The following is a 27,465-nucleotide window of genomic DNA, read 5'->3' as shown; positions in this document are numbered from 1 at the left end:
ACTGTACTTTTATTGTTTCTATTGATGCATACAACAAAGTGAGAAATAAAAATAAAAATGTGGGGGAAAAAATGTCATTGAGAAGGTTAGAAGAAAAACATTATCTGAAGGTACACACACCTCTGTGCATCTTTTTTTATATATAAAAAAACATTTTTTAATTATTTGTTTTCATTAAAAATTAGCTTAAGTTCAATCTCAAAGGCAATAAACAATGTAGACAGATGCTGGGATACGAGTTTGTTGAAAGCAGTACTCATTACGATATGATGCCACCAGGTGTGAATAAAGAACAAGAGCAAGCATGCTAGTTGTAAGATCGCAGCAGAACTGTTAAAGAAATGCAATTTCATTTAGATCAGTGCAATTCAAATGTGCTTTTTTGTGATCAGTATACTTCTATATATTTATATCCAACAAAGTTATGAAGATTGCTGAATGTTTGGTCAAGTAAAGTGCTCTGCGTCATTTTTTTTCTCTATGTATTGAACAATTGAGTCAATAGTTTGAAACTTTAATGACCATAACAACTAATTAAAATAAAATGATATGAGCTTAAAAGATGGAAATACTGCAATAATGCAATTAATCCATGAAATCTTCTAAATGTGGGCACTTTGGTCTTCTTTTTTCTGATTTCTTGTGTTATCCATTCAGAAAGTTAGAACATAGTCCATCATCAATTTTTTGGTGCAATTATTCATATTAGTGTTGAAAACGTGACTTCACTCCGTCTATGTGCCATTGTGAGAGGAAGCGTGACTTGGACACAAAATTCAGTTCCACGTACCTGCCTTATAATTCTAGTTTGTCCACGTAGTACGCAGGAACTACACAATCACATGAAACCAAACATATTCGTCCGCTGCTTCTACATGAGTCCACAGCATGGCTCTTTCGTATTAGTCGTGTCCTCTTCTGGTGCTCTTAGCTTCAGCAGAGGTGGATCTCCACTAGCTTGGGTAAAGTACACTGCACTGGGGGACACATCCTGTTGTACTGATTCAGGAGACTCCAACGGTCCCTGGGGTCCTTCAGGAACAACCTCATCCTGAGGGTCTGCAGACAGGGGTATAGGAGGTGCTGGATGTTTCTGCAGTTTAGCTGCTGCTCTCTGGCGTTTGAGATCTGCGAGCGTGTGGTGAGATCTCTCTCTGCTCATGCTGTCCCCGCCAGCAGCAGCTGAAGCTGGAGTGAGCTGATAGGAGGCGCTGCGATCCATACGGCCCCCACCCTGGAGTTCTCCTGGAAGTGAGGAATAAAACGAAGCCGTGCTGCCGTTCCCCAAAACTTGAGCTCCATTTTCCACCTCACCGACCTCTAATGGAGGAACAGGGGTTGCATTAGAACCGGACACCTAAACCAAAGAAACGTCAAGAAAATACAAGAAAATTCACCAAGGATGGCCAAGTCATAAGACACAAAAACATAATTGAGGCTCTCAACAAAACAAAATTAAGTTTGTGCTTTACACAGTCATTCTACTCTTTGCAAAACTATTAAACTCAATATAGCCACAAGCAGCAATTTTCAGCAGTTGGAAAATGGAAAATTTTAAAAACTGATTGTGTAATTTTTAAAAAAAAAAGATGCTTTTGATCGTGTGTATACTGTACAGTTGGATTTCTGCCAACACACTGTTCACATAGGGTTATTCTTTAGTTATACCACTCCCTAGCAATGGAAATTTATGAAATTTGGCACATTTGTTCAGAATTTCCTTTTGTCCATTCGCACCAAGCTTAGTGAAGTTTGAACATTGCGTTCATAAGATATAAGCTAACAGGGCTCCAAACTGCGACTAAAATGGTCGCATTTGCGACCAAAAATATTGATTTGCGAGTGAAGTTTTTGCTGAGGTCGCCACTGGCGACTATATATAATTTGCATGAAAGGACTTTTTTCCCGATTGTTTTGCGCTCACATCTTTTATTATGTTCACGTATTAAACTTACATAAGACGATGCGCATCAAAGTTTTACTGGAAAAGAGTTTCAAACAGTCCTCGTCTCTGCCGCACACAGTCTGCTGAACGCAGTGAGAGAGACCTGAAAGGGACTTCCTGTTATTTGAAGCGCACTTGCCATCCAGTAATCGCAAAAAGCTTTGTGCTGTCTTACTTTTTAATAAACAAAGTATCAGCTTTAAAATGCTACGAAATTCAAATGATGCGGTTTGGGTGCTCTTTAATGCGGACCACAAGCGCACACTTTCGGTAATATAAACACCAGTACCCCGCGTCCACACGGTCCGTGTATGCGTCCGGATTGCGCGAGCGGAGAGTATCGCACTTAATGCTCAGGCGCGATCTCTTTAGCACCTCAGTTAAAGCAGCAAGTGAACCCATTTTATATTTCGATTTACTACTATAGTATGAAATGAACATGATCAAAAGGTAGGCAATAAGAAAGCCTATAGTACAACTTACTGAAATGTTTTATGTAAAAGCTCGTTCAGTGTTTGAAACTGAGGAAATGTATAAAGCTTGTAAACATTGCATTGTAATACATTTACCTCAGAATAACCACTAGTGTCCATAAACTCATCAGTCAGCTAGAAAAATAACTATAAAGAGGAGCGTTTTGCTATATTTATGCGCTGTTGCATATTAATATTTTTACTTATTCTGGTGTACATGATTCAACTCCTCCTATAAAATTGCATTTTAGTAATGAAGAAAAACAGACTGAATGTGTGAAAGACGTGACAACATTTATAGGATGCACTGCACTCAGTTGCCAAGTGATGCTTATGGTCCATGATATTGGTACAGATTCTGTGTAACGAACAATTCTTTGTGACTGTATATTTCAAGTTGTAAAAGACATTTAATTCACACTTTAAGTGAACCTTAGTCCCCCGGTCGACCTGATCATCTACAAGATGGATTAAAATGCTGATAAAGCCTAGAAAAGATAAGACATAAACACATGACAAAATTATTGAAATGTTAAAATAGGGGGGAAAAATAAAATGATAATAATAAAATAAACCACTTTTATTCTGTGGCACCTAAAAAAATTATTTGGCGCCTAAGTTTTTCTTTTATAGGAGCCAATGGCTCCTTACTCGATTTTTTTGTCTGGAGCCCTGAGCTAATTAGTCATTATGGGCCACATGCAAATATATTTGGGCCCACATTGGTTCGTCATTTGGCACAATCGTTAAATAAATCAAAACTCTTTTGATAAACTACATAATACATAGCAAACTTCATGTAAATCAGTGATACATTCCTAAGTAAGCCAAGTCGAGGATAAATTCAAGTTTATAAAAATGTAAACATACAAATGGAAATTTAAATCCATATAACCATGGGATATCTATCTATGGGATATCAAAAAATATTCTAATCAGGAGAAGGTTTTGGGAGTCGTTAGAAAAAATGTATTGAATTATTATAGATCCACCTAATGTTGGGTAGATATGTCTACGTGTGCAAGTTTTGGGAGGCATATGGAACAATCTTACCAAGTTCGGAGGTCCAAATTTTTAGGGCAGGAAAACTAAGGGTTTATTGTGTTTGTTCTGCTCTTTTTCTTCTATCAACCAATTTTTTTTTACTATAATATCTCTACTCATATTAGAGAAGCTAAGTATCTTCATTTATTTAAATCTTTTCTTAAAGTCCTCAGAGAGGAGGAGCGCTAAAATAAATTCTATTCAAAATTTAATTTAAGTTGGAACGGTTTCACTGAAATAAAGTCGGCAGCAACTTCACACAGACTTTAAGACCTATTTTTTTAGGATAGACTTTGCTTGCTATTGATCTTTTTCTATGCATGTTTACATTTGTTTTAATGTTCTTCTGTTATGTAAGCACCTTGAGAAGTTTGGATATCTGTTTCCAATCTATCATATTTCAGAAGGTTTCAAACACTGAATGGAGATTAAATGTTTTTAAGCCAATTTCTCACCAGTGCAGCGTGCAGGTTCAGTTCAGCATCAGTCTGTCTGTCTTCATCATCATCCAAGGCATCTGTCTGTCTTCCTCTTTCCTGCCACACTTTGGCTTCCTTCTGATGCTCTCTGCGATACAGACTGCTGCGCTCGTTCACACTGGTGCGCCTCACTACTTTACTGTAAATACAAGCCACACAAAGAAGCCATTTTTTTATATTATCACAGTTAATTGTATATTAAGATCATAATTACCATGATTATTACTACAAGTGAGCAAAGCACTGATCTCTAGCACTGTATTTTTGACAAAACATGTTTCAATATATTCACAAATGTTAATGTTTTGTGTGTTTCAAAGTAGATGCTGGCCGTGTTAATATGTACATGGGTCAAAGACGAGACGTCCCATGAAATAAACCTCCTAAAAATTGAATAGGACATTATATATGTATTGGGGAATTAATCAATTTAAAGCTGTATTAAACTTTTATTTTATTGATGCTTGAAAAACCCTTTTTGTCTTTGACCCACATATTAGCCCCAGATGCTCAAACCAAAAGAAACAACCACACTGAAAGAGGAACTGGCTCAGTGGGTAGCACTGTTGCCTCACAGCAAGAAGGTCCCTGGTTTGAGTCCTGGCTGAGCCAGGATGCATTTCTGTGTGGAGTTTGCATGTTCTCTCCGTGTCTGTGTGGGTTTCCTCCGGGTGCTCCGGTTTCCCCCACAATCCAAAGACATGCAGTATAGGTAAATTGGCCATAGTGAGTGAGTATGTGTGTGTGAATGAGTGATTGAGTGAGTGTGTCCCTGTCCAGCACTGGGGTTGCACGAGTTAGTGCACTCTCAGGGCTGGGTTGCAGGAAAACATGTGCCAAATCGGTTGTGCGATCCCTGATAAAGGGAGCAAGCCAAAGGAAGACAGAGAAAGAGAGAGAGAGAGAGAGAGAGAGAGATATTTCTCATGTATTCTGGTGTGTATAGTCATTCTGTAGTAACTATTTGCAGTCAAGCCAATGCTTACAATATATTATAAATCATGTTCTGGTTTTTCATGTGTGTTTTTCTGCCATGCATCAACAAATTACATGCCCTTCAAACTACACGTCATATCATTTTTTTTTAAAAATAATCACTTCTTTGCTGTAGTAACAAAGAGAGAGAATATATTATACTATATCATATAATATATTTAATACAACTGTCACAAGCTGTGAAGCATGGCTTTGCACTCTCTTCATCAGCACTCACCCTCTGCTGCCCGTGCTGGACACTCGTCTCTGCAATGTGTTCTTGTGTTTGTCTTGACCCTTCATGATGGCATCATGTTTGTGTTTCAGATCCATCATTTTGGCCCGGACTTCCTCATCAATGCATACATCTACAAAATAAAAAGTATTGTGAAGCCTCCAGTCAAGTCACTACTGATCAAACCTTTAGAATGTGTCATACCAAGAGGTGTCTCATCCAGCTCAGACTTGGCGTTTAAATTTGCACCATTAGCTACCAGCAGCTCCACCATCTGGATCTAAAAGTGAAGAAAGACAAAATGACTAAAGAATCAACATTAATTCTATTAAAGCTTTAAAAGCTATCAAAGTTCATGTTTTTTGCCAACAACTTCTTTATGGATTAAAGTCTATTAAATGTTTACTATTACTAAGTGTACCATTCATTACTTATTAAATGGGGCAGGAGATTTATAAAAAAAAAAAAAAAAAAGGACACCCTATTGAATTATATGGTTTTCTGTATCAGGACATAAAAAATACCTGCTCCTTGGCATGTCTTAAAATTTTGAAAATGAAACCTCAGATTAACAACATCACATGACATATCACACCTTGTCATTATTTATTTAAAAATAAAGCCAATATGGAAAAGCCATAGGTGACAAACTAAGGACACCCTATGATTCAGTTGCCTGTAGATCCACTTTTAGCAGCAATAACTTAAAGTAATCATTTTCTGTATGACTTTATCAGTCTCTCAAATTTTGGCCCATTCTCAACACCTTGATTCTTTTATTTTCAGCTGTTCTGTTGTAGATTTCCTAGTGTATTTGGGATCATTGTGCTGTTGCATGACCCAGTTTTGGCCAAGCTGTAGCTGTCAGACGGATGTCCTCACATTTGACTCTAGAATACTTTGGTATACAGAGGAGTACCTGGTCAATTCAATGACTGTGAGGTGCCCAGGTCCTGTGGCTACACAACAAGCCTAAAATCATCAGCCCTCTACCAGCATGTGTGAGTTTGGGGATGAGATGTTTGTGCTGACATGCTCTTTCGGTTTTCACCAATTGTGGAGCTATGCACTGTGGTCTCTAGTTTGGTCTCATCTGTTCAAAGGACATTGTTCTTAAAGTCTTAAGGTTTGTTCAGAAGCAAATTTGCAAACCTAAACCATGCTTCCCTGTTCTTTTCAGGGAGAAGAGGCTTTCTTCTGGCAAGCCTTCCAAAAATGCAATACTTGTCTGGTCTTTTTTTAATTGTACTGTCATGAACTTTATCATGTTAACTGAGGCCTGTAGAATCTGCGGTGAAGTTCTTCAGTTGTCTGCAGTTTCTAAGAGAATTGTACAGTCTGATCTTGGGGTGAATCAGTGGGGGTGTCCACTCCTGGGAGAATTGTTGTCTGTTTTGAGTGTCTTCCACTTCTGAATAATCTTCCTCACTGTAGAATGATGGACTTCAAATTGTTTGAAAATGGCCATATTACTCTTCCCAGACTGATGGCAGCAACAATGGCTTCTCTAAGATCATTGCTGATGTCTTTCCTATTTGGCATTGTGTTAACACACACCTGAAGGCTCCAGACCAGCTAAAGCCCAGTTCACACTAGCAGCGACTTTTAATCTAAATTAAATCCGTACATACAAACAAAAATGAATGAGAAACAGAGCCTACTTTCTTGCATTGCATATGTTTATCTACGGCTGAGAGGAGAGCAATCACATGAGCTCTACCGTCTTCTTTCCTATTGGCTGTCGCTCCCAAAATTCACTCTTCATTTGCATAAATTTGAAGGATTCTGAACTTTCTGAATCTGGTCGCCAATGGTCACTATCGCTGATGATCAGTTAATTAAAGGCATTTGATTAGCAGTGCTTGACCGTTACTTACCCACTTAATTCCCATGTTAACAGTAAGGGTGTCCTAATGTTGTCACCCATGGCTTTTGCATATTGTCCTATTTTTTGTTAAATTAATAATGACACGCGGTGATATGTCAAGTGTTGTTTTCAATTTTCCGAATTTTGCCAAGGACCAGATGATTTTTTTCATTATGTCCTGATACAGAAAACCATGGAATTCACTAGGAAGTCCTTTCTTTTACATATGACTGTAAATGTGATCAATTTTGTTTAATTTTCATGCACTAAATCACCTGTCCCCAGCAGGCAGCAGCATGGAGTGGCGTCCACCCATCAGCGTCCCTGTCGTTAGGAGATATTCTGTGCTCCAGCAACAGCTCCCCGACTGACATGTATCCATTAGCAGCTGCTACATGCAGCTACAGAGAAAACACAAGATCTTCAGTTTTGGTAACATTATAGATGATCGTCCTGTCTACCTTCACTGCTATTACTGTCTTACCAGAGTGGCCCTCTGCTCGTCCTTCACATTCAGATCAGCTCCGCTTGCAACCAGCTCCTGAAGGTCAGACAACATTGCTCTCTCCTTGGCTCCACGACATTCATCAATTCTCTCTTGAGTAATCCCTAAATACAAACATATGTATAATTGCAAGTGTTTGTGTCAAACCACTCATTTCCTGTATAGATTTGTATTAAAATGCACCCTTGACATAAATTCGTCTTTCTTCCAGCTGTGTACTTAATACAGAAATTAAAACTTTCTGAAATGTAATATTACAGCATGTAAGTCCTAGAAGTGTAATTATACAAATAAATTTATGATAGTTCTTGCGGCTGCATTACTTGTTTTTACATATTTCTGTCGACACACCACAGGTATAATTGTATACATTGTATACAATTGCATACGCTGTTTACCTTCAATGGATACTCTCCAAAATGGCACCAGTGTGACACAGAGGAGACAAATTGCTGAATAAAGTCATTGTTTTTATTTTCTTTGTGCACAAAAAGTAATCTCGTAGCTTCGTAAAATTACGGTTGAACCCCTGATGTCACATGGAATATTTTACTGAAGTCCTTGCTACGTTTCTGGACCTTGATCTCGTAAATTACATTGTTGTCCATGGGAGGGTCAGAGAGCTCATGGGATGAATAAAAAATATCTTAATTTGTGTTCCGAAGATGAACGGAGGTCTTGCGGGTTTAGAATGACATGAGGGTGAGAAATCAATGACAGAATTGTCTTTTTTTTGGGTGGACTAACCCTGTAAGTCATTTTTATAAACTTGCCTTAGAAAAAAATATTACTGGTGTGCAGCTTGAGACATAAAGGCACTGACATAAAGGTCAATCAGTGCAAGTTTTTCAGTTGACTTACATTTTAGTCTGAGACTAGGCTTAAGCCTTGTCTGTGAAACCGGGGGAAAGTTTTTTATTTGCTGTGTCATCAAGAAAATATACTTATAAGATCAAGAAAATATAAATATACTAATTTTCTTATCTGTAGACAGATGTAGTCTTTGTTCATGGCTATCCTCATTTTTATACAGCGGTGCACAATATATCAGCGGCTGATATATTATTGACCGATAACTCGAAAAATGTAATTATTAATATTTCTGTCATAATGGAATATTGGATTTTTTCCGCTAACATTTTCACTGATAATTAGTTCTGATATGCTGGCATTCTTGTTAAGACTAAAATACACTACAAGACTTTTAAAACAAGATTTTAAATCACTAGGCATCATATACTTGCCAACTTTGATTCAAGGAAAAACTGGGCATCATTCACTGAACTAAAATTGAAAAAAAAAAAAAAAAAAGTTTAATATCCTCCGACTAAATGGAATCATAGTCTACAGCCAAAAAAAGAAAAAAAGAAGATAAGATATATATTTTAGTAAATATATAGAATTTTAAATGTTCTGTTACTTGGTTAAAAATAATGCTTCTGAAACTACATGTACATTTTGGTTATTCTTTCAGTCTCATTATGGTTTAATTCACTGTTATTCTTCTCAGTTAAGTGTTATAATTTGTCAAGATAACCATACTGTCAGTCCTGTGTCTTGTTTCCCCCTCCTCTCGTGTCTATATTTGGCCTTCCTGTTCCTGTCCTCGTTCCCCGTCATCAGTAGTTAATTAGTCCCTAGCCCTGTTTAATTTCTCCGCACCTGTTTCTGTTCTTCCTCTGTGATTTCCTTGTGTTCTTAAGCCCTGTGTTTCCCTGCCCCGGTGTCCGGTATTATCATCATCTCGACTCGTCATCTCCATGTCTCCTGTGATCCCAGTGTTATCAATAAAGTTCTGAAGTTTGTGAAGTTCCTCGCCTCCGCGTTTCCCTGCTCCAGAGTGGGCTCTGACAGAATACCGGACCCAAGACTGTGTAAGCGGCGTCCCACGTTTTTTGTTTTCCGTGTTTTAGAAAGTGTTTTGTTTTTCCCGTTTTTCCACCGCGGCATGGACGCCGCCTCCCGCTTCGCCGCCCTGATCCGCGGGGATCATCGGTTTTTTGAGTATGCGGAGGAGTTTTGTAAGATCGCCGCAACGACGGCATGGAATGAGGCAACTTTGAACAAGCTGTTCTGGCTCGGGGCAAATTACCACCGTCCCGTGGATCTCCCAGACACTACCGGCCTGAGCTGGAGAGAGGGGATTTACCGTTGTCTGGGAAGCGTCCGGGCCCGAGCCAACCCACCGTCGTCCGCGGCTCTCCCGAGCCCTCTGCAATTCGCGCTTCCAGAGCGTCCCCGCGCTTCAAGAGCGCCCTCCTGTGCCTGCTCCTCGCAGGTGCTCTCCTGCGTCTCCGCTGGTCCCGTCCAGCTCTCCTGCGTCTCCGCTGGTGCCGTCCAGCTCTCCTGCGTCTCCGCTGGTCCCGTCCAGCTCAGCTCCTCAAGAGCGCGCCCCCAAGTGTCCGCGCTTCAAGAGCGCCCCCAAGTGTCCGCGCTGCAAGAGCACCCCCCAGAGTCCGCACTGCAAGAGCGCCCCACAAAGTCCGCTCCTCAGTGGCTCCCAGGGGGGAACTTCCCAAGAAATTTTTTTTGGGGGGGGGGTTATAGGGTCATGGCCTGTGTGGCCGGGCCGAGGGCCAAGGCCACAGAACCCGAAAAAATAAGGCCGTGGCCTCCCGAGTCCCTAGATTCCCCTGAGTCATGGCCTCCTGAGTCCTGTGTCTCGCCATGGCCTCCGGAATCCCCTGACCCGCCATGGCCTCCCGAGTCCCCTGACCCGCCATGGCCTCCTGTGTCCCCTGACCCGCCATGGCCTCCCGTGTCCCCTGTCTCGCCATGGCCTCCCGAGTCCCCTGTCTCGCCATGGCCTCCAGCCATGCCCACCCCCTCTCCCCATTGGATGGTATACGGCGTGACAACACGCCTTCCGGAGGGGGGCGTAATGTCAGTCCTGTGTCTTGTTTCCCCCTCCTCTCGTGTCTATATTTGGCCTTCCTGTTCCTGTCCTCGTTCCCTGTCATCAGTAGTTAATTAGTCCCTAGCCCTGTTTAATTTCTCCGCACCTGTTTCTGTTCTTCCTCTGTGATTTCCTTGTGTTCTTAAGCCCTGTGTTTCCCTGCCCCGGTGTCCGGTATTATCGTCATCTCGACTCGTCATCTCCATGTCTCCTGTGATCCCAGTGTTATCAATAAAGTTCTGAAGTTTGTGAAGTTCCTCGCCTCCGCGTTTCCCTGCTCCAGAGTGGGCTCTGACAGAATACCGGACCCAAGACTGTAAGCGGTGTCCCACGTTTTTTGTGGACGAATCCTTGAGGACGAATCCAATTTGCAAAAAATGTGAACGCAAAGTGGCTGCAAAAGCAGGCAATACATCCAACATGTTCGCTCATATTCGCAGACATCATCCCTCCGTGCAGATAAAGGTATGTCACATTTATAACAAGTTATAAGGCCGTATAATTTCCGTGATGCAGAGGGAATGCCGGTGCAGTCGTGAACATGGGATTTACAGTATAACGTTAACGAGGTTGTCACTTAAAATGCGCAATCTGATGGATGGATAAATCAAAAGTAGATATGAGTGGCGCCGTTTTATCTACTACATACTGAAGTATGCATGCATGACACTAATGGTGTTTTCAGCGTCTACATAAACATGAACATCAGCAGAGCTGTTCTGAGAGCCCCCCCCCCCCCCAGGCTGACCACCACACATTGCCTTCAAACCTGTGGGAAACACTGACCATTGTCAAATACACTAAACTCAAAGGTCTGCTACAACCCGTCAAAATAAAAGTTCAATTTAACTTGAAGTCCTGACAGAAATAAATTAGTATTGTATACTGTACTTAGAAGTTATGACAACAATAATAATATTCTTTATAATAATTAATTTAAACATTATTTTTAAGGAATATCATGTTTGTCCATGTTTTAACTTAGAATACCTCTGTTGTGCAGCACTTTGCCAAACATAAAAGTTGTTAAATTTTCATTTGATAACATTTTAAAACATTAATTAAAATGTTAAAATGTGATCTAGATATACATAAGGCTTATGGCTTTATTTTGTAATTTGTTTTTGTTTTTTTTCCTCAGAAGGGAGGCTTACTTTCATTAAAATGATTTCAAGTTTGTTGCAATAAAGGATTTGTTCACTCAAATAACTTGTTCTTATTCTTTTAAGAGCCATTGTTACTGATAAGAATTATTGTTTAATATATACCGTGAAACCATGATATTTTCTGAGACGATTATCATACCATGAAAATCTCATACCGTTACAACCCTATTAGACAGTAGTATAATAGTTTTAATTTGTCTTTAGTCAAATTAACTGCACTAAATTACACGGAGGGAGCCCTTTTACATAAGGCTACAATTAACAACAGAGCCCAAAATTCACTTACAATTGATTTTTAACTATAACAATCAACACTCAAATAAAAAAAAATAAAAAAATATGCAAACATGTAAATTGCACATAATGCAGTTTTTAAACTAACTTCTAAATTATACAATTTCTATTTGTTGTTGAAATAGGCTATAATCACTTACACAGTGGATGTCATAACTCATTTCATAAAAGATTTATTTAAAAATACATTAAATAATTAAGACATTACTAACAGGTAGCCTGAAGTAAAATATAATGAAGTATATAATCTAATATTTCTCAAAATGCCCTTTTCAAAAACTTAATTTCTGTAGCAAATAACGAGCTGTAGATACTGATGCATGAACATGAAATGCTATGTGACATTTTGTTAACAAGCTTCTTTTTGACATCTTTCCGCAAATGAAACACTAATTGAGCGATTACATGAGAAGTTCATTCATGGTTATTTCACATTAAAACTAGTTGTAAAGATGAAGGGATGATCGCGCTCACTCGCGCTCCATGCTGTCGTTAGAACTGAGGCTTCTAAACAGCGATCTTTCTAGCCACATCAAAGAGTGTCAAAACGACATTTATTGTCTGAATTTCCTGAGAAAATTTACTGTTTTGTTCAGTACACCTGCATACCGAACCGAAAGACCATACGTAAATTTTCGGTATGAATACTTGTACCCCTACTGGTTACACAGTGAAACTAGGTGTACCCAATGAAATAGTGACAACAAAAAAAAGTAAAAAGGCATTTTAAAATGTAAAAGTGAGAAGCCCTGCACTAGAGAATTAATCTACTGTACTAACATGCTCTTTAAAAGCAAATAAAACACAAAAGTATCTTATGAATTACTGTAGTGGGCTGGCGGTCCGCCGCGAGGTGAGCCACCATCTGTCCCGGACCCTGCCTCCCGGCGCCCCCCGGATGCCCTTAACTGGGTGTCCGGTCAGGGGCCCGAAAAAATTATTCAATTGTAAGTCGCTTTGGATAAAAGCATCTGCCAAATGACTAAATGTAAATGTAAATGTCCATAAAAAGACAAGTTACTGTTTTTCAGGAGCATTGAAATAATATATATTTTAAAAGCAACGTTCCTCAACACTGCTCATAAGAGGTTTGATTTAGCTCAATAGTAGGTATATTATAAGCAACCCTCACCCTGCTCTGCCATGATCATCTCTATGAGCTCTAGAGTAGCCTCATCCTCACACAGATCATACGGCATGTTTCCATCTGCATTCACCGCCAACAGATCTGCACCCCTGAACACATGAACTCAGTCTGTATCACAAGTTACACAGTATTTATACAGCAATAAATGTTTATATAAGTTTAGGTATTTATACAAGAATAAAAGTTGTGTATGACAAAGCATTAAGACAGCACAATAAATGATTTATAAATTGAGACTCACGCTTCTATCAGCAGCTGGACGAGGTCAGTGTGTCCGCAGGTGGCCGCCGCATGTAAAGGGGTCCACAGCTCACTGTCACACGTATTCACATTTGCACCCGCATCCAGAAGACAGCGTGCTATATCCAAAAAATCATCTATGCAGCTCTGCAGAGAAACACGAGTTATCTGAATTATTGTCTGTGGAGAGCATGATTCAAGAGTAGGGACGTGACAAGACTGTCAACTAATCGAAAGGTCACCCAACAACAAACTAACTGACTGAACTGAAGTAGTCTACCTATATAATTTTGTGCTGTATTTTGGTTTAGCTATCAGAAAACAAAGTGAAACCCTTTTGAAATACAGTAGTTTAGCTTATTGACAGCACTGCCATTATGGGAGTCCTGTGATACTGAGGTAAATCTATTCAGGACTACACTTCAGAAGATTTCTGATTTAGTGTATTTATGTTTACAAGATGAAACAGATTCAAATGAGCCGATGTTCTTGCTTTGCAGCCTGTGTTTGTGTTGTTTTTGTTGATGAGCATGTACCTGATGAAGTGCAGTGAGCCCGTCCTCGTTGAACAAGTCTGGACTGACTCCATTATTGAGCAACTGTCGTACTGCCAGGAGACACAAATGCTTTTAGGTCACCAAAACTATAAACTATTAACATTTTGGATAAATTATGACATTAAAGGGATAGTCTGCCTTAAAAAAATCAAATTCTGTCATTACTGTCAACACCCTGAAACAAAGAAAGTTTGGTAAAATGTCTCAGTGTTTTTGTCTATACAACTGAAATCAAAAGGGTGCAAGATTGTTTTGATCCAATGTTCTAAACGTATTTCTGCAGAAGAAATAAAGTCTTAGAAGCATGACATGATGGTGAGTAAAATTTTTTTTTTTTAACTATACCTTCAATCTCTGTTAGAACTACAACAAAGTCAGCACTGAGGTGTAGTTTAGAGTGAAGAGTTCTGATTCATAAAGCATGATCAAAACAAAATGTTTATCACAACCAACAGGTTTTTATTTATTATTTCTGTGTACTTTATCTACAACTAGCAATACCTGGTCTTTATTTGAGAATATATGATTTTTGAAAATATATGATACTACGTGCACTGTTGGATAGAGTATTTAGTATTGTTTTTTTTTTCTAAACAAATTTCTTTATTCCTGGAAATGCCATAATAGGATTACAGAATCACGTGACGTAGGTATCTAAAATATAAATCTGTTTATTTTACAGTTTAAGTTTAATTTGTTTTTGCTTTAGAAATTAAATTTATAATTTGTTTACAATTATTTCAGTAAATATAATGTAAAATATTATAAGGCTAAGATGCAAAAAAAGATGATTCTTCAAAATGACATGAACTAAAGTTAGCTATCAATAAACAGTTAATATTTCATAATTCACTTGTAATAATGAATAACCAGGCCAATATGCATCAGTTTATGTGGCACAAACGTGAAGGTACAGTTTTCGCATCTGAATATGAATTCTTAGACAGAGGGTTCAGATTACAAATCTACAAATACAGATTGATAAATTGAAGGCGTAGTTTATGAATCAGTGGTGAAATTATTCAAATGAGAGAGCGTTGTCCAAATTTGTCAATATGGTTTATAAAGTATGAGTATATGGGCAAAGGTTATCAGAATTATTGGCCCTACAAAAATGTGTGATTTATTTTGACATTTTTACAGCCTATCTACTGTATTAACTTTTGCAAAAAAATACAGTAGGATTTTATTTTCTAATTGTTCTTATTTTTGTTAAATTATGTAGTCTTGATTTCCAGAGTAAAAAGGCACAAGGTAACGTGTGTAATCACAGTGTAAGCAAATCACAACAGAGGACATTTGCATGAAAGTCTTGGACGTAGAGTAGCAAAAAACTACGTTCTGAGTAAAAGTATGAAAAACTAAATTATAACTGCTTTCAATATCACATTATGGATCTTGGATTATTTTTGTTTTCCATTTCAAAAACCTGAGGTTTTAACACTGTGTGTGGACTTTCTACATTCATTGCAATAAACGAAACATGTGCAATATTGTTAGTCCTTTACTCTTACCCTCCTCTATGTCATTTCTGGCTGCAGCCTCCAGCAACATCACACTGGTGTTGAAGGTCACCCTTCTGCTTTTCTTCACCCCATCTCCCTTGTGGTTGCCTTTTTGACTACGGGTACTGTCCTTCTCCATCTGAGCCCAGCCTTTTAGCTGTTGTGCCCGTCTCTTCTGTGCATGCTTCAGGCGCTCGGTGGCTGAGAGGCGGCCGATAGTTGCCATCTCTGATAGCAACTCACCATGCTCCACCATATCTTCCAAGTCAAGACTCTCAATGCTTTCACAATTCCTTCTGACACCACAAAGACTGTGGCTTCTGCTTGGATCTTCTGCTGTCTCCTCTCATAGACATTCGACTCTTTCACATTTGCAATTCTGACATCCAAACATCTGATGAGAGCTGCAAACAAACTGGAGATCCAATGGGATAATGTAGAGACGTAGATGACTGCCAGTGACGGATCATATTCTTAATAACTTTTTCTATATAGACCAGGAAGACAAGTTCTGCAAAGAAAGAGAGCAAAGTTCTCATGTCTTGAGCTTGAAATAATTAATTGACTTACTGTACATCTAAGTTCAAACTTAAGCTGACAGATGCAGACAACAGGACTTTTTTATACACATCAATAATTTGTTCCAGAGACCAATAATTTCCCCTCACAATGTACAATGCTAGGTTTATTAGAAAGCTAGCCTAGGAAACAAGCTAAAGCAGAGGTGAAATGCAAAGGAGAGGAAAATTTGTGTATGTGTGTGTGTTTGAATCTGTTGAATTTACAAGGCGTCTGAAAGTGGTGCTCAAGGACCTGCCATTTTTGGCCACTGACTATGGAGCCGTTTTGCAATACTTTTCTCCTTTTTATTTATTTTATTAAATTTAGCCCATAGCATAAATTCTCAATCAAGCATGTTACCAAAAACTCCATTTAAGTTCTAATCTGTGAGGCTGTGCAAGCCCCTGCCCCTTACCCCTTCAACATCTCTAGCCACAGCCACCACAGTTAGCACAAACACAAGCAAATCAAGAGCCCTTCGGAGCAGTATCTCTTACCCCTGTTCCACCTAAGCAGTTCCAGTGCTGGTTCGGAGCCAGAGCCTAGTTTCGAACCGGTTCTTTGTTTTTCGACATCCAAAGAACCAGCTCCGAACCAGTAAAAGCGGTTCATAAGTAGCACCAAAACATTGCTGGGCTAGAAGGAAGAACCGCTTGCGTCAGGAGCTGGGGGCGGGGTTACCGTGACCAACAAGACGAACAGAAACTTGGACCGCCATATTTGAAATAGCAGCTAAACGCTAACACGTTTGATTCGCCGTGTTTGGATGCCGATGTAGGTTCGCAAAGCCATGAACATCAAATAGCAACGTCCGCCATTGCTGATAGTTTGTTTAGGCTTGTCCGGGATAGATCGGCGCTGCGCGGACCGTTCGGTGCGAGGCATATCGGGGTGCTGCGGGAGCGACTGGAAAGCAGACGGCTCTTTATGCTTTTGGATCGCTCTCACCGTGCTTTAGTGTGTTGTGTGCCGATCGATCGATCTGCGTGGTGCTGATGTACATCGAACAAGCCTGTTGTGCTGCGCTAGTGAACCGAAACATGAAACGTATTCAGTGACGTAAGAGCTGGCTCTGTATTGAATATAGCATGTGGAAAAGCAACCGGTTCTTAAAGGGTTCGCCAGTCGAACTAACTAAAGCCCGGCTCACACTGTGCGATTTTGGCCACGATTTGTTCGTCTGAGACAAATTTTGAAAATCCTAACATCCTAAAAGATTCCTATAATCCTAGGCTAAAATCGGTTGTCTAGATCGCTGGTTTGACATGTTCACCGACAGCCGATTAATGGCCGTTGCGATCAATTTTTTCCTCCGATTAAATTCTGGCAGTGTCAGAAGATTTCAGACACTTTCCTCAAGTTTCCTGCAGTGTGACATCTCCTACGACGACCGTCAAACCAAGAACCAATAGGAGCACTGAACTTGATGACGCAATTAGCGCGACAACTTCAAACCATTCATTATTTGTAAAAAACAATATATGTACAACGTAAAGTTTACTTAAAGTTTATTTATTAAGGGGCAGGATGTTTAAACTCGAATAACAAAATTACCTCAAGTTCGCTCTGTAGAACTGGAAGTCCATAAAGTCCTTTGCCCAGCCATGACTTGCTCCACACACGTCGTCTTTTTCATTTTTTTATTTTTTTTTAACATCAAGGCATGTAATTAATAAAACTAACGCTACACGTTGCTGTTGTTTGCTAGCTACCATTATAGCGAGAGAACGCGGGTCACGTATTGATGACGCAAAACTCCGGACAAGTCTTCTTGAGTACGTCCGTTTTTGTCGCGTCTTGACTGTCGTACAGTCTGACATTAAGACAACTGAGATCCTACAGTCTGACATGGGGATCATGTTCGTACAGTGTGACAAGCAGCAATCGCAAAAGATTATTAAAAATCGCACAGTGTGAGCCTGGCTTAAGAACCAGCTATAGCACTGGCTCTGAACTAGCACCTGGAACTGCTTAGGTGGAAAAGGGGTATCTCTCTCCTTGACCTGCCTTCACTGGTGACAGCCAGGTACTGTGTTTGCCCTAAGATCCAGCACTGTTCGTCACGGTTGTGAAATTAAACCACTTTTAAAACATCTCAATACATGCCATACTAACTTAGGAAATTGCCCTCCATTAAGCATAAAAGGGATAGTTCACTCAAAAATAATCATTCTATTATCATTTACTCACACTCAAGTTGTTCTCAAGTTGTTCTTATGTTGAGCACAAAAGGAGATAGGAATGTTGGTAACCAAAAAGTTGATGGTAGCCATTGACTTCCACAGAATGGAAAAAGTACCATCGCATCAACTATTCAGTTACCAATATTATTAAAAATATCTTCTTTTTGTGTTCAACATAAGAAAGAAACAAAGTAGTCTGCCACCAAATGCCACCGAAAATGTCCTCAAGGACAGGCCAGCCAACTAGCTGTCCAGTGCAGTTCCATTCATACAGTGTGGGTTTTTCAGAACTAATGTATTCTGATTATATTTCGTTTTGTTTTTTATAAAAAGTTAATTCATAAAAACGTTTGGAGCACTTTTTGTTCGTTAAATATATATATATATATATATATATATATATATATATATATATATATATATATATATATATATATATATATACATCTGCTAACTGTATCAACATCACCAGTAGCTTCTATTCTTTCAAATATTTTTTTTTGATATTTTATTATTCTCCACTAAAAATGATTGTGCAGCCCAAACTGTAAGGCCTACAGACATTAAATAAATGGGATGGTATTACTATTGGCCGCTACTGAAACTCATCTAGCAAATAACTAGCATAGTCCTCAAATGGTTCAGGTTATATTTATAAAGGAGTATACTTTGTGAGCATACTCAACCATATGTTTAAGGGGATATCCATGATATGCCGAGTCCTGCATATAGTCACATATTATATAGCAAAATAATGAGAAATAACCAAATTGCTTACCTATGCAAATGACACCCACATCTACTTTAACCTCGCATAATGACTACCATTGACTCCTAATAGTTATATGGGCAAATGTATGTTTTAAAAAAATGACAATGGATTGGCTATCATGTTATGCATGCAAATAAAAAGAGCCCGTTTTCATCAAAGTAGAACAAATTGTGACTATTTCTCACAATTATAACTTCACAAATGCGAGTTTACATCTCAAAATGACCAAAAAAGTTGTGTGACAGTGACTTTTTTTAATCCACTGTACTGTAAACAAAGTAAATCCTGAACTATTTTGCTTCAAGAGCAATTACTATCAACTATTACATAGAACTGTAACTCAGTACAGTCCTGCCCAGATAATGGATTGAGATATTGTCACAAACTTTGATATCCATTCTTTTGCTATCTATTCAATGTCCCCATAAAGACACATTGTATTTGGAGGGGCTTGGCACATAGTGACAATATAACAATTACAAACAAAGGCCATCTGAGCTTGGATTTCTGCCAAGAAGATTCTTTAGAGTTTATAGATCAATCATTATCAAAACCATTGAACTTTGCAAGCAGGAAGGCTTTTCCTGGACTAATAATGACTTGACAGTGACACATGTGTAAGGTGTGATTCTGGGATAAAAGTAAAGGTTGGTGCTGACACGGACAGTCAAAACTACAACCAATGTATAATTTGAGGCAAAACAATCTATTAAAGGTTTACTTTTTTTTACTATATTCTATTATTAGTCAATGCTGTTAGATACAAAGAATTCAGCCGTTAGCACCAATGGTAGTGAAATTCATTAATTTTGATACCACAGCAAAAACTAGGCTAATTTGCAATTGAGCAAACTCTTTTTATGTCTTTGAAAATTAAAATATTATTTATAAATCATAAATAATAACATGCAGTAATAAAATTATAAGCAATATAACAAATATTGCTTGACATCTTTTCAGTAAATATATTCAGAAATGCAATGAACAATGAATGCAATATTTTTTTTTTTGTCAATATAGCTGTTAAACTGTTATTAAAGTCCGTGTAAAGTGATATTAAAATATGTGTTCTGAGTTTGTCACACAACAGAAAAATGTGTTATTAACCACCCAGTCAAATTTGAATGATAAAAAAAAACGTCAAGTAATTAAAATGTTATCAAAATCTTAAATAAGCAGGACTCTCTGCTCTCAAACGCTGGGGGCGTGTCCGCTGTCAGCGCTGAAACCACGCCCACTCACGGGAAAGCGGCCGTCTCTCTCAACTGTCAAATACCGCTACAACCTGAATGGATGCTACTGATACTACCTCTAGTAGCTTAATTGGATTCATACAGCCATAAAGGTTTGAGCGTGCAAGCTCGATATTTAATTGTAGACACGCGTTAGTGCTGCAGTGAGTTGAAACCTTCTCGTCGTCAAGGCAGGCAAACACCACGAGAGCGCAAGCTCCGGTGCGCTTTGAAAGAAGAGAAAGCGGTACAGCTCGCGTTTCTAGATGCGAATTGTGAACGCTCCATGTTTTTAAATTGCATGTATTCTGCTACATATTGATGTCTCTGGGCTAAGACCCGGGTATCCATTCACCCTAGAACCGTCCCTGCCTAGAATCTGTATATCTAACATCACAGACATTCAAAAAGAGAAACTAAGAACTTGACCTTTCAACGTAGTTATTATAGTTAGGCGCTCTGTGGCTCCATTGCGTCATCGAGCCACCGTTTTAGCCCCGCCCAAAAAATCCTGAAAACTGTTTAACGGTTTAACTCCACAAGTACTACATAGTTCAGAGTCTTTGTAATGTGTTTCAGCAATACATTTCTAACATTTGTAATGTGTTTAGAAACCATTTTCAGAATTGTCTTTACACGGACTTTAATGATATAATAGACCACAGCAGGTATATTATTGTAAGACCTCTGCACAGATATATTATAACACATCAAATCTTTTGTCCCGACTGTTTACAATGACCAGGTGCCAAATTAAGTTAGTTCTTGATACTGTATTACTAGTACTGATAAAAGGAGTCTACTGGCTACTGTTATATTTTTTATATCAATTTGGTACCTGTAATTGACATCACTAGCCAAAAGTAGTATTTCCAATAAAACTATTCATAGAATGTGATCATTTCCAAGTCTAAAGGCCTTTTCACACTGAGCGCGATGCGAAAAAGCGAGGCAAATCGCCTGCGAATGTTGCTTTCACACCGAGCGCGAAACGAATGTTCGCCTTCTGCTAATTCACGCCTGCGCGCTAGGTGGCGCCAACCAACAATGCATTTTTCCTCAGATATGTATCTCATATATGGATTTAACATCATCCGCTGCTCAATATACAGCATTAAACTAAGATAAATAATTTGTGTTACACAAAATATCCATAATGCTTATAACAATACATCTGAAATAATTAGAGGTACAATTAGCATCAAGCTACATTGAAAATATATGTAATTATTAAAATTTTTGCTCAAAACCCACTTTAAATCATCATCGAGGACTTCCGATTGTGATCTAAAATGGATTTTGATTCTATAATAGGCAGACATGCACTCTTTGTATGTTAGTATTAATAGAAATGTTATTCTGTATAAGAACATGTGAGAACAGTCTGTTCTTAAATACCAACAATAACAAGAACTCAGCATTCACTCTTCTCTCTTGCAGAAAAAGTCCTTTACTTTGGTGTTTTTACACTCATGCTCAATACTGTCTTCTGAGCTTTTAGCGCCACTGCATCGACCTTTTGGGTAACAGCAGTTGCTCTGGTCAAGTGATGTAATGCTCAAATCTTATTGGACGGCTCGTGTTTTCGCTTTGCAAAACTGAAAAGATTCGTCGGACTGGATGAAAAAAAAAAAAATTTGCATTTTCGGTGCACAAATGTTCGCGGCCTATGTGGAAGCATTCATAGGAAGCTGTTGTTTTATTCCAGCGCGTCATCACGTCCAAAATTTCTTTCGCTTTTTCGCGCTCAGTGTGGAAAGGCCTTAAGACTGCATCATCCTGGATTTAAAAAAAATTAAAAAAGTTTTTTTTTTTTTTTTTTTTAAACTTTTTTTAATTCCAATATTGAGTTAGCAATTATTTAGATAATGAATCAACCTATTATTTATTACTACGAATAGAGAACAATACGTATTCTTTGCCTGAACTGAAATGTGAATATTTGAAAAAATGTTGATTTACAAGATTACTTGAAACAACAGAATCTTCATTCATATCTGCTTTCCACTAAATTATTCACTATAGGTGTTTAAGTAGTGGAAACTTCTAATGCAGGTATGTCATACTCAGGCTTGTGACTGCACAAGTTACCAAAATTATTCATTAGTAAAAATAAAATGGTTAACATTAGACATTCTATGAATCAGTTTAAAATTCATTACTATGCTGTGTCTGGCTGAAAAATGAGCCCATGGAATTTGTCACTTCTGTTATTTTGCTGATTACTTTACTTTGACAAGTAAACTCTAATTAAAAAAGCAAAAGGATCAAAAATGATCAGATATTAAACTTAGAACTTATCATGCGAGTCATACAAGCATGATAATTGCAGAAATGTCTTTTTTGATGTCTTATATCACCATCTGATACAATTTGAAGCATTTCACTCTCTTCGGAGATGACTTAACAAGGCTCCTTTAGAAGAAGCATTTTTATAGGTGAAGTTGCCTTAATGTAAGTGTTCTTAGAGGCAGTACTGTTGATAGGTGTAACAATCCAAAGTCTGTATGCACGTGACAAGCCAGTTTCTTTTAGCTCAGCTTTTTTTTTTTCCTTTTTAGCGTGGAGTAAACCACAGATAAAAGAGATTCATTATTCAGGCACTAAGCAGATTTAGATTTGGAACAGCAAGAGTGACAAGTTCTCCTAATTAATCCAAATGTTCTGGACAGGATCAGCACAACGGTATAAAGATTCATTCACACCAAGAGTCAAACGAAAATCATGTCACATGCTTTAATGCAGTGGTTCTCAAACTTTTTTGGTCATTCCCCACTTTAGACAAGGGGGAATTTTAAAGCCCCACCTGCCCCCATCGCCCCAACACAATGCTAATGAAATGCGCAACAAGCTTAACATGTTCCAATTTATTGAACTAACAAGTAGTATCAGAGTAACAAGTTGTATCTAAAATACAAACTATATACATAAAATAACAGAAAGTTCAAAAATAAAGAAAATAAAAGTGCAGCTGTGTCATCATAACTTGCATGAAATTAAAAAAAATAGAGAAAATAAAAGTGCAGCTGTCCAAATTTTTACTAATTTCAAAAATAGAAAATATATAAAAATGCTACTTTGCAATCTGTAAAAAGAAAAGAAGAGAAATCCATTCGGCAGGTTATCCCTGCATTAGTGGCTGCAATTGTTTTTTTCAAGGCGACTGTTATTTTATAACATTCCCGCTTAATGTTTCCATGGCGACGATAACACTGTATGATCAGATCGCCTTAATTTCCTTTTTCCTTTTTTATTTCAAAATATTCACAAACTTGCTTACCATGTCATCAACTATCTGATATTCCGATTCTCAAAAAAGTGTAAGTGAGTGTGTAACTTGGTCGTTTAAAAACCTTTATAAATAATCTTGATCTATAACGTGAGATGGGCGCCACCATGTTTCTTTGCGACTCAGTTCAGAAGTCCTGTCTGTCATCAGTTTCTCCCGAAATACATGCAAGAAAGTGGCCGGTGAACTCCGAGAAGAATAGAGTAAACTTTATAGTTACTTCCACTATGTTTGTCTGATGTGAATAACACACGTCGTCAAATTATATTTGAATAGATTGTTATTGCTGCTTCCACAGACATCAGTGTGTATTTTACAAACACCAAATGTATTGTTTTACTAGTGCGTATGTGTATTTAAATGTCTGAAACCTAAAATAAACATTATTAGGTTGAAAACAATGCATAGCTGTGATATATGACAGCGCTGAGCGCGTCCCTCTCTGGCTCAGCGCCAACCAGCGTGCGAAAGCACAATTTGAATCTGGCAGTTATGTCACGTCACTGAACATTCTAAATCCCATATCTGGGACCGTACTCTCAGGAGCACAGAAATAAAAATCCCATATATGGGAACAAACCGGATACCGCTCAAAAGGTTAAACATTTCATTTGTAACCATGAATACAAAAATTAAACTGAAATGACGTGTTGAACACACACACACACACCGCGCAGTCACTCTCTAGTCTAGTGCGTGGTCTTGCTCCAGATTCCGGAAGATTTGATCTCACGTTACCATATAAGGCATAAAAAAGAAAATTTCCTCCCGTTTAGCGCGCCCCACCTGTCACGTCTCTATTCCCCACCAGTGGGGCGCGCCCCACAGTTTGAGAAACGCTGCTTTAATGCAAGACACTTACCATCTGACCAGATCTCACTCAATATAATGCAATGATCTGGTGATAGTGTGATACAGGAAAATCACAATATAATGACAATAAGATAAGTCTACCATAAGAGTACAGCTGTTGTAATAAAATACTTCTGAATTGATCAAGTATATTCATTAAACTTTCCCATATTTTTTTCTTTCTGATTGCACTTAAACGTCAACTGTATTTTTAACAGCGTCAAACACAGCCCAAGTTATTTTATTGAGAACAGCCCATTGAAAACTCACACAATTAATTTCCACTTCTCCCTCATTTTTGTTTTGCGAATGGGGCAAATTTATGTCAAAATACTCACCATTTCAATACTACTGTCACAAGACATAAATAATATGCCAGTTGACATGTGGAAAAATTCAGTTACTAACTTCTTTAATATTAAGTTAATATCCAATTTTTCAACTCTCTTACCATGACAACACAAGCAAAACATCTCTCTAACCTCTCTAACTTTACAAATGCTGATTTAAACAGCCTTACAGCACAAATACACATATTTAAACAAAATAATGTCCTGAAATCGTATTTATAAATTTCACATTTCTTCTTTAAAACCCTCCAAAAACAATCAAATTGCACTGAATCCAGAATAATACATTAACACACTATTCTCATTGAGCTGAAGTGTTTCAGTGAAATGAGCCATAGCACATGACCAGGTTTATGGACCTGTCCACTGAATTCAAGTTTAATTCACTGCATCATTCAGCAAAGAACAGTTCATTCAAAAAATTAAACAATAAGGTTGGCGAACTGGCCCAGTTGACAGAACTGTTTCTTGTCCTTTTAGCCCAGTGCTGCATGGAGATTCAAAATTTTACATTCATCGATCTAGTACTTCCATATTTTATGTCCAAACTCTATTCCTGACTAAACATGTCCAAGTGCTTATCATTTCAAGAATGGATTACCGCAAAGCTCTGTTGCTCAGCTTTCCAGCTAGTGCTGCAGATGCTCCAGAATACAACAGCATGTCTGGTCTTCAGTCGAACCAAAAAGGGCTGCTGCCCCTCGAACTGCCCCCTACTACACTCAACATGTTCCTACTACAAGTGTATGTTCCCTCCACTATCTACAATCATAGAGGTGCGGTGCCTGGTGATTCCTTCGCAACCAGGTACAAAGACCTTTACTCTCTCTCTGCTGTGACCTTTTGCATGACAATCAATCAAAACATTCCTTTAGACCACATCAGAAATACTTTTGCAGAAAAGACTTCCAGATATCGACTGGGATAAACTGGAACAAAGCAGTAAAACCTAAAAGGACAACTTATATGTGAAACAAATGCACCTCTTGTTCAAAATGCTTGTCTTTAATAGATGTTCATGTAACAACAGTCAGTTTTATCTTTAGTGATGCCAAACAGACAAGGCAAAATTTCTAATGTGTTATAATAGATCTGTGCATTATGGGGTCTTACAATTAGCAACACAGACAAGAATCGATTATTTTACTGGTCATCTGAACACTGATACTGAAAGATGTCAAGCACTATTTATTCTATTGCTTGTAATTATTTTTTTGCTTTTTGTTTTCAAGTAGCCTAATTTTTGATTGCCAACTTGTCACTTCAGTTTTTTATGTATTCTTCACTAACAGTCATTCATTTAATATTAATATTTAACTTCACAACTTCAAAGGAGTTTGTTTAATATCAAATTTTGAGGTATCAACTACTAAATTATTGGTATTGTGACCCTAACCCTATAAACTCATAAATGGCTGAACAAGATAAATTGCTGGATTAAAAAGTCTACGTACAGTATGAATGCATGTAGATTTTTTTTTTTGGAAGAAAAACCTTTCTAGGGACCCAAGATGTAAATTAGCATATGCTATACTCTCTATGTACAATGCATATTTTTCAGCCTTTTCTGGCTGGAATCGTGATTTTTGTACTGTCCCTATATAAATAAATATTTTAGATTTCCTATGATGCAGGCACATTTGGACAATCAATAGACAATTAAACAGTAAATAGACAATTCCCTTCAACATAAAAACTGATATGAGTTACTTGCGGTGCAATACTGTTGTAATATCTTTGACAAGATTCCCACAATCACTGAAAACATGCATAATGGCATTTTGAAGAAACTGTGAATTGAACTGTGTGCAATTAGACAAAATAAATAGTTCAAACAATTATTTTTGGTGGAATATGGTATAATTTTCCAGTTGAGCTGAGCTCTAAAATATTAGCACAGAGCACTCAGTTAAATTCTAAGCAGTGTGTTGTTTGGGCATATAATGTTTCCTTTCAAATTAGCCTTCTGTTGGGCAGTAAACAATCAGTAAAAGTGGCTAGCCTTCATTATTTTGTCCTTGCTCAAGACATTAAAGAAGATTTTTAAAAAGTATATTATTCGAATCTAATAAAAAATTATTAAGAATCATAATAATCGTCACGAATTTGAAAAGATTGCTTTAGAATTGAATCGAAAATTAATATGAATCGTGAAACGAATCAAGTACGTTATAACCAACCAATGGAAGACAATAATGTGGTTTGTTGTGTTAAAAGCTTGGTATTTGACATATACCATGGTAATGAACGGTCATTACGTAGCCCTACTATGGTATTTACATGCAACTTCGTGGCACAAGAATACACGGCACTGTGGTACAAAAGCATGGTAACATAACGGTACCATGTCAAAAACGTGGTATTGTGATGGAACATGTCCAAATAAAACGTTTTATTTGAAATGCTATTTCCTTACTAGCATAATGCTAACCTGAAGTCCAGAGTTCATTTCAACTTTATTATATCCCTCATTAAAAAAAACAACGATCCGAGAACACTTTAAGCTTTAAGCATTACTCTGTATTAAATCAGTCGTTCAAGAATAAAGCCGCTTTTAGCGTTAATGTTAGTGAATGAGTTTGAGTCAGTGGCCTGAGGGCGCACCTGAAAACACACCTGTCATATAACTTAAACACCGGTTTGATACGTCACATTCAACGCTTTTGTCTCACCTGTTGCTTCAGCTGAACTCAATCGGTAAATTCATGTCCGTTTGATCCCGTTTAAATTCTCTCTGTTAGCTTTCAAGGGAAATAAAATAATCTCCATAACAGCCGTTGCTCCCTTGGGTCCGTGTTCACGCTCAACGCGTCCCGACAGTCGGCGCTACACTCAACAAACACCGGGACGAGGGCGTGCGGATCTCTCTCTCTCTCTCTCTCTCTCTCTCTCTCTCTC

General features: G+C 38.1%; 1 protein-coding gene across 1 annotated transcript; it reads right to left on the bottom strand.

Annotated features, from left to right (window-relative positions):
* Positions 1 to 27,401, bottom strand: LOC306857398 (protein phosphatase 1 regulatory subunit 16A-like). Its single transcript, XM_079397321.1, has 11 exons — positions 27,240 to 27,401; positions 15,338 to 15,839; positions 13,803 to 13,873; positions 13,268 to 13,413; positions 13,012 to 13,115; positions 7,503 to 7,627; positions 7,294 to 7,419; positions 5,356 to 5,431; positions 5,155 to 5,284; positions 3,918 to 4,080; positions 1 to 1,357 (listed from the first exon to the last, which is right to left on the bottom strand). The coding sequence occupies exons 2-11, from the start codon at positions 15,582 to 15,584 to the stop codon at positions 872 to 874; spliced, it is 1,674 nt and encodes a 557-aa protein (XP_079253447.1). The 5' UTR covers positions 15,585 to 15,839; positions 27,240 to 27,401; the 3' UTR covers positions 1 to 871.
* Between the last annotated feature and the right edge of the window lie 64 nt (positions 27,402 to 27,465).

The sequence above is a fragment of the Barbus barbus genome (assembly GCF_936440315.1).
Source record: "Barbus barbus genome assembly, chromosome: 38".
Taxonomy (NCBI): domain Eukaryota; kingdom Metazoa; phylum Chordata; class Actinopteri; order Cypriniformes; family Cyprinidae; genus Barbus; species Barbus barbus.
This window is presented reverse-complemented; position numbering and strand designations above follow the sequence as displayed.

Bases quoted from the DNA above. Each gene is read 5' to 3' on its own strand.
- LOC306857398 (XM_079397321.1), bottom strand. From the start codon at position 15,584: ATGGTGGAGCATGGTGAGTTGCTATCAGAGATGGCAACTATCGGCCGC. The intron at 5,432-7,293 runs GTGATTTAGTGC...CTTCACTTTTAG, and splicing joins CTGCTGCCTGCTGGGGACAG to ATCCAGATGGTGGAGCTGCT. The intron at 4,081-5,154 runs GTGAGTGCTGAT...TTGTATTTACAG, and splicing joins TCCAGCACGGGCAGCAGAGG to TAAAGTAGTGAGGCGCACCA.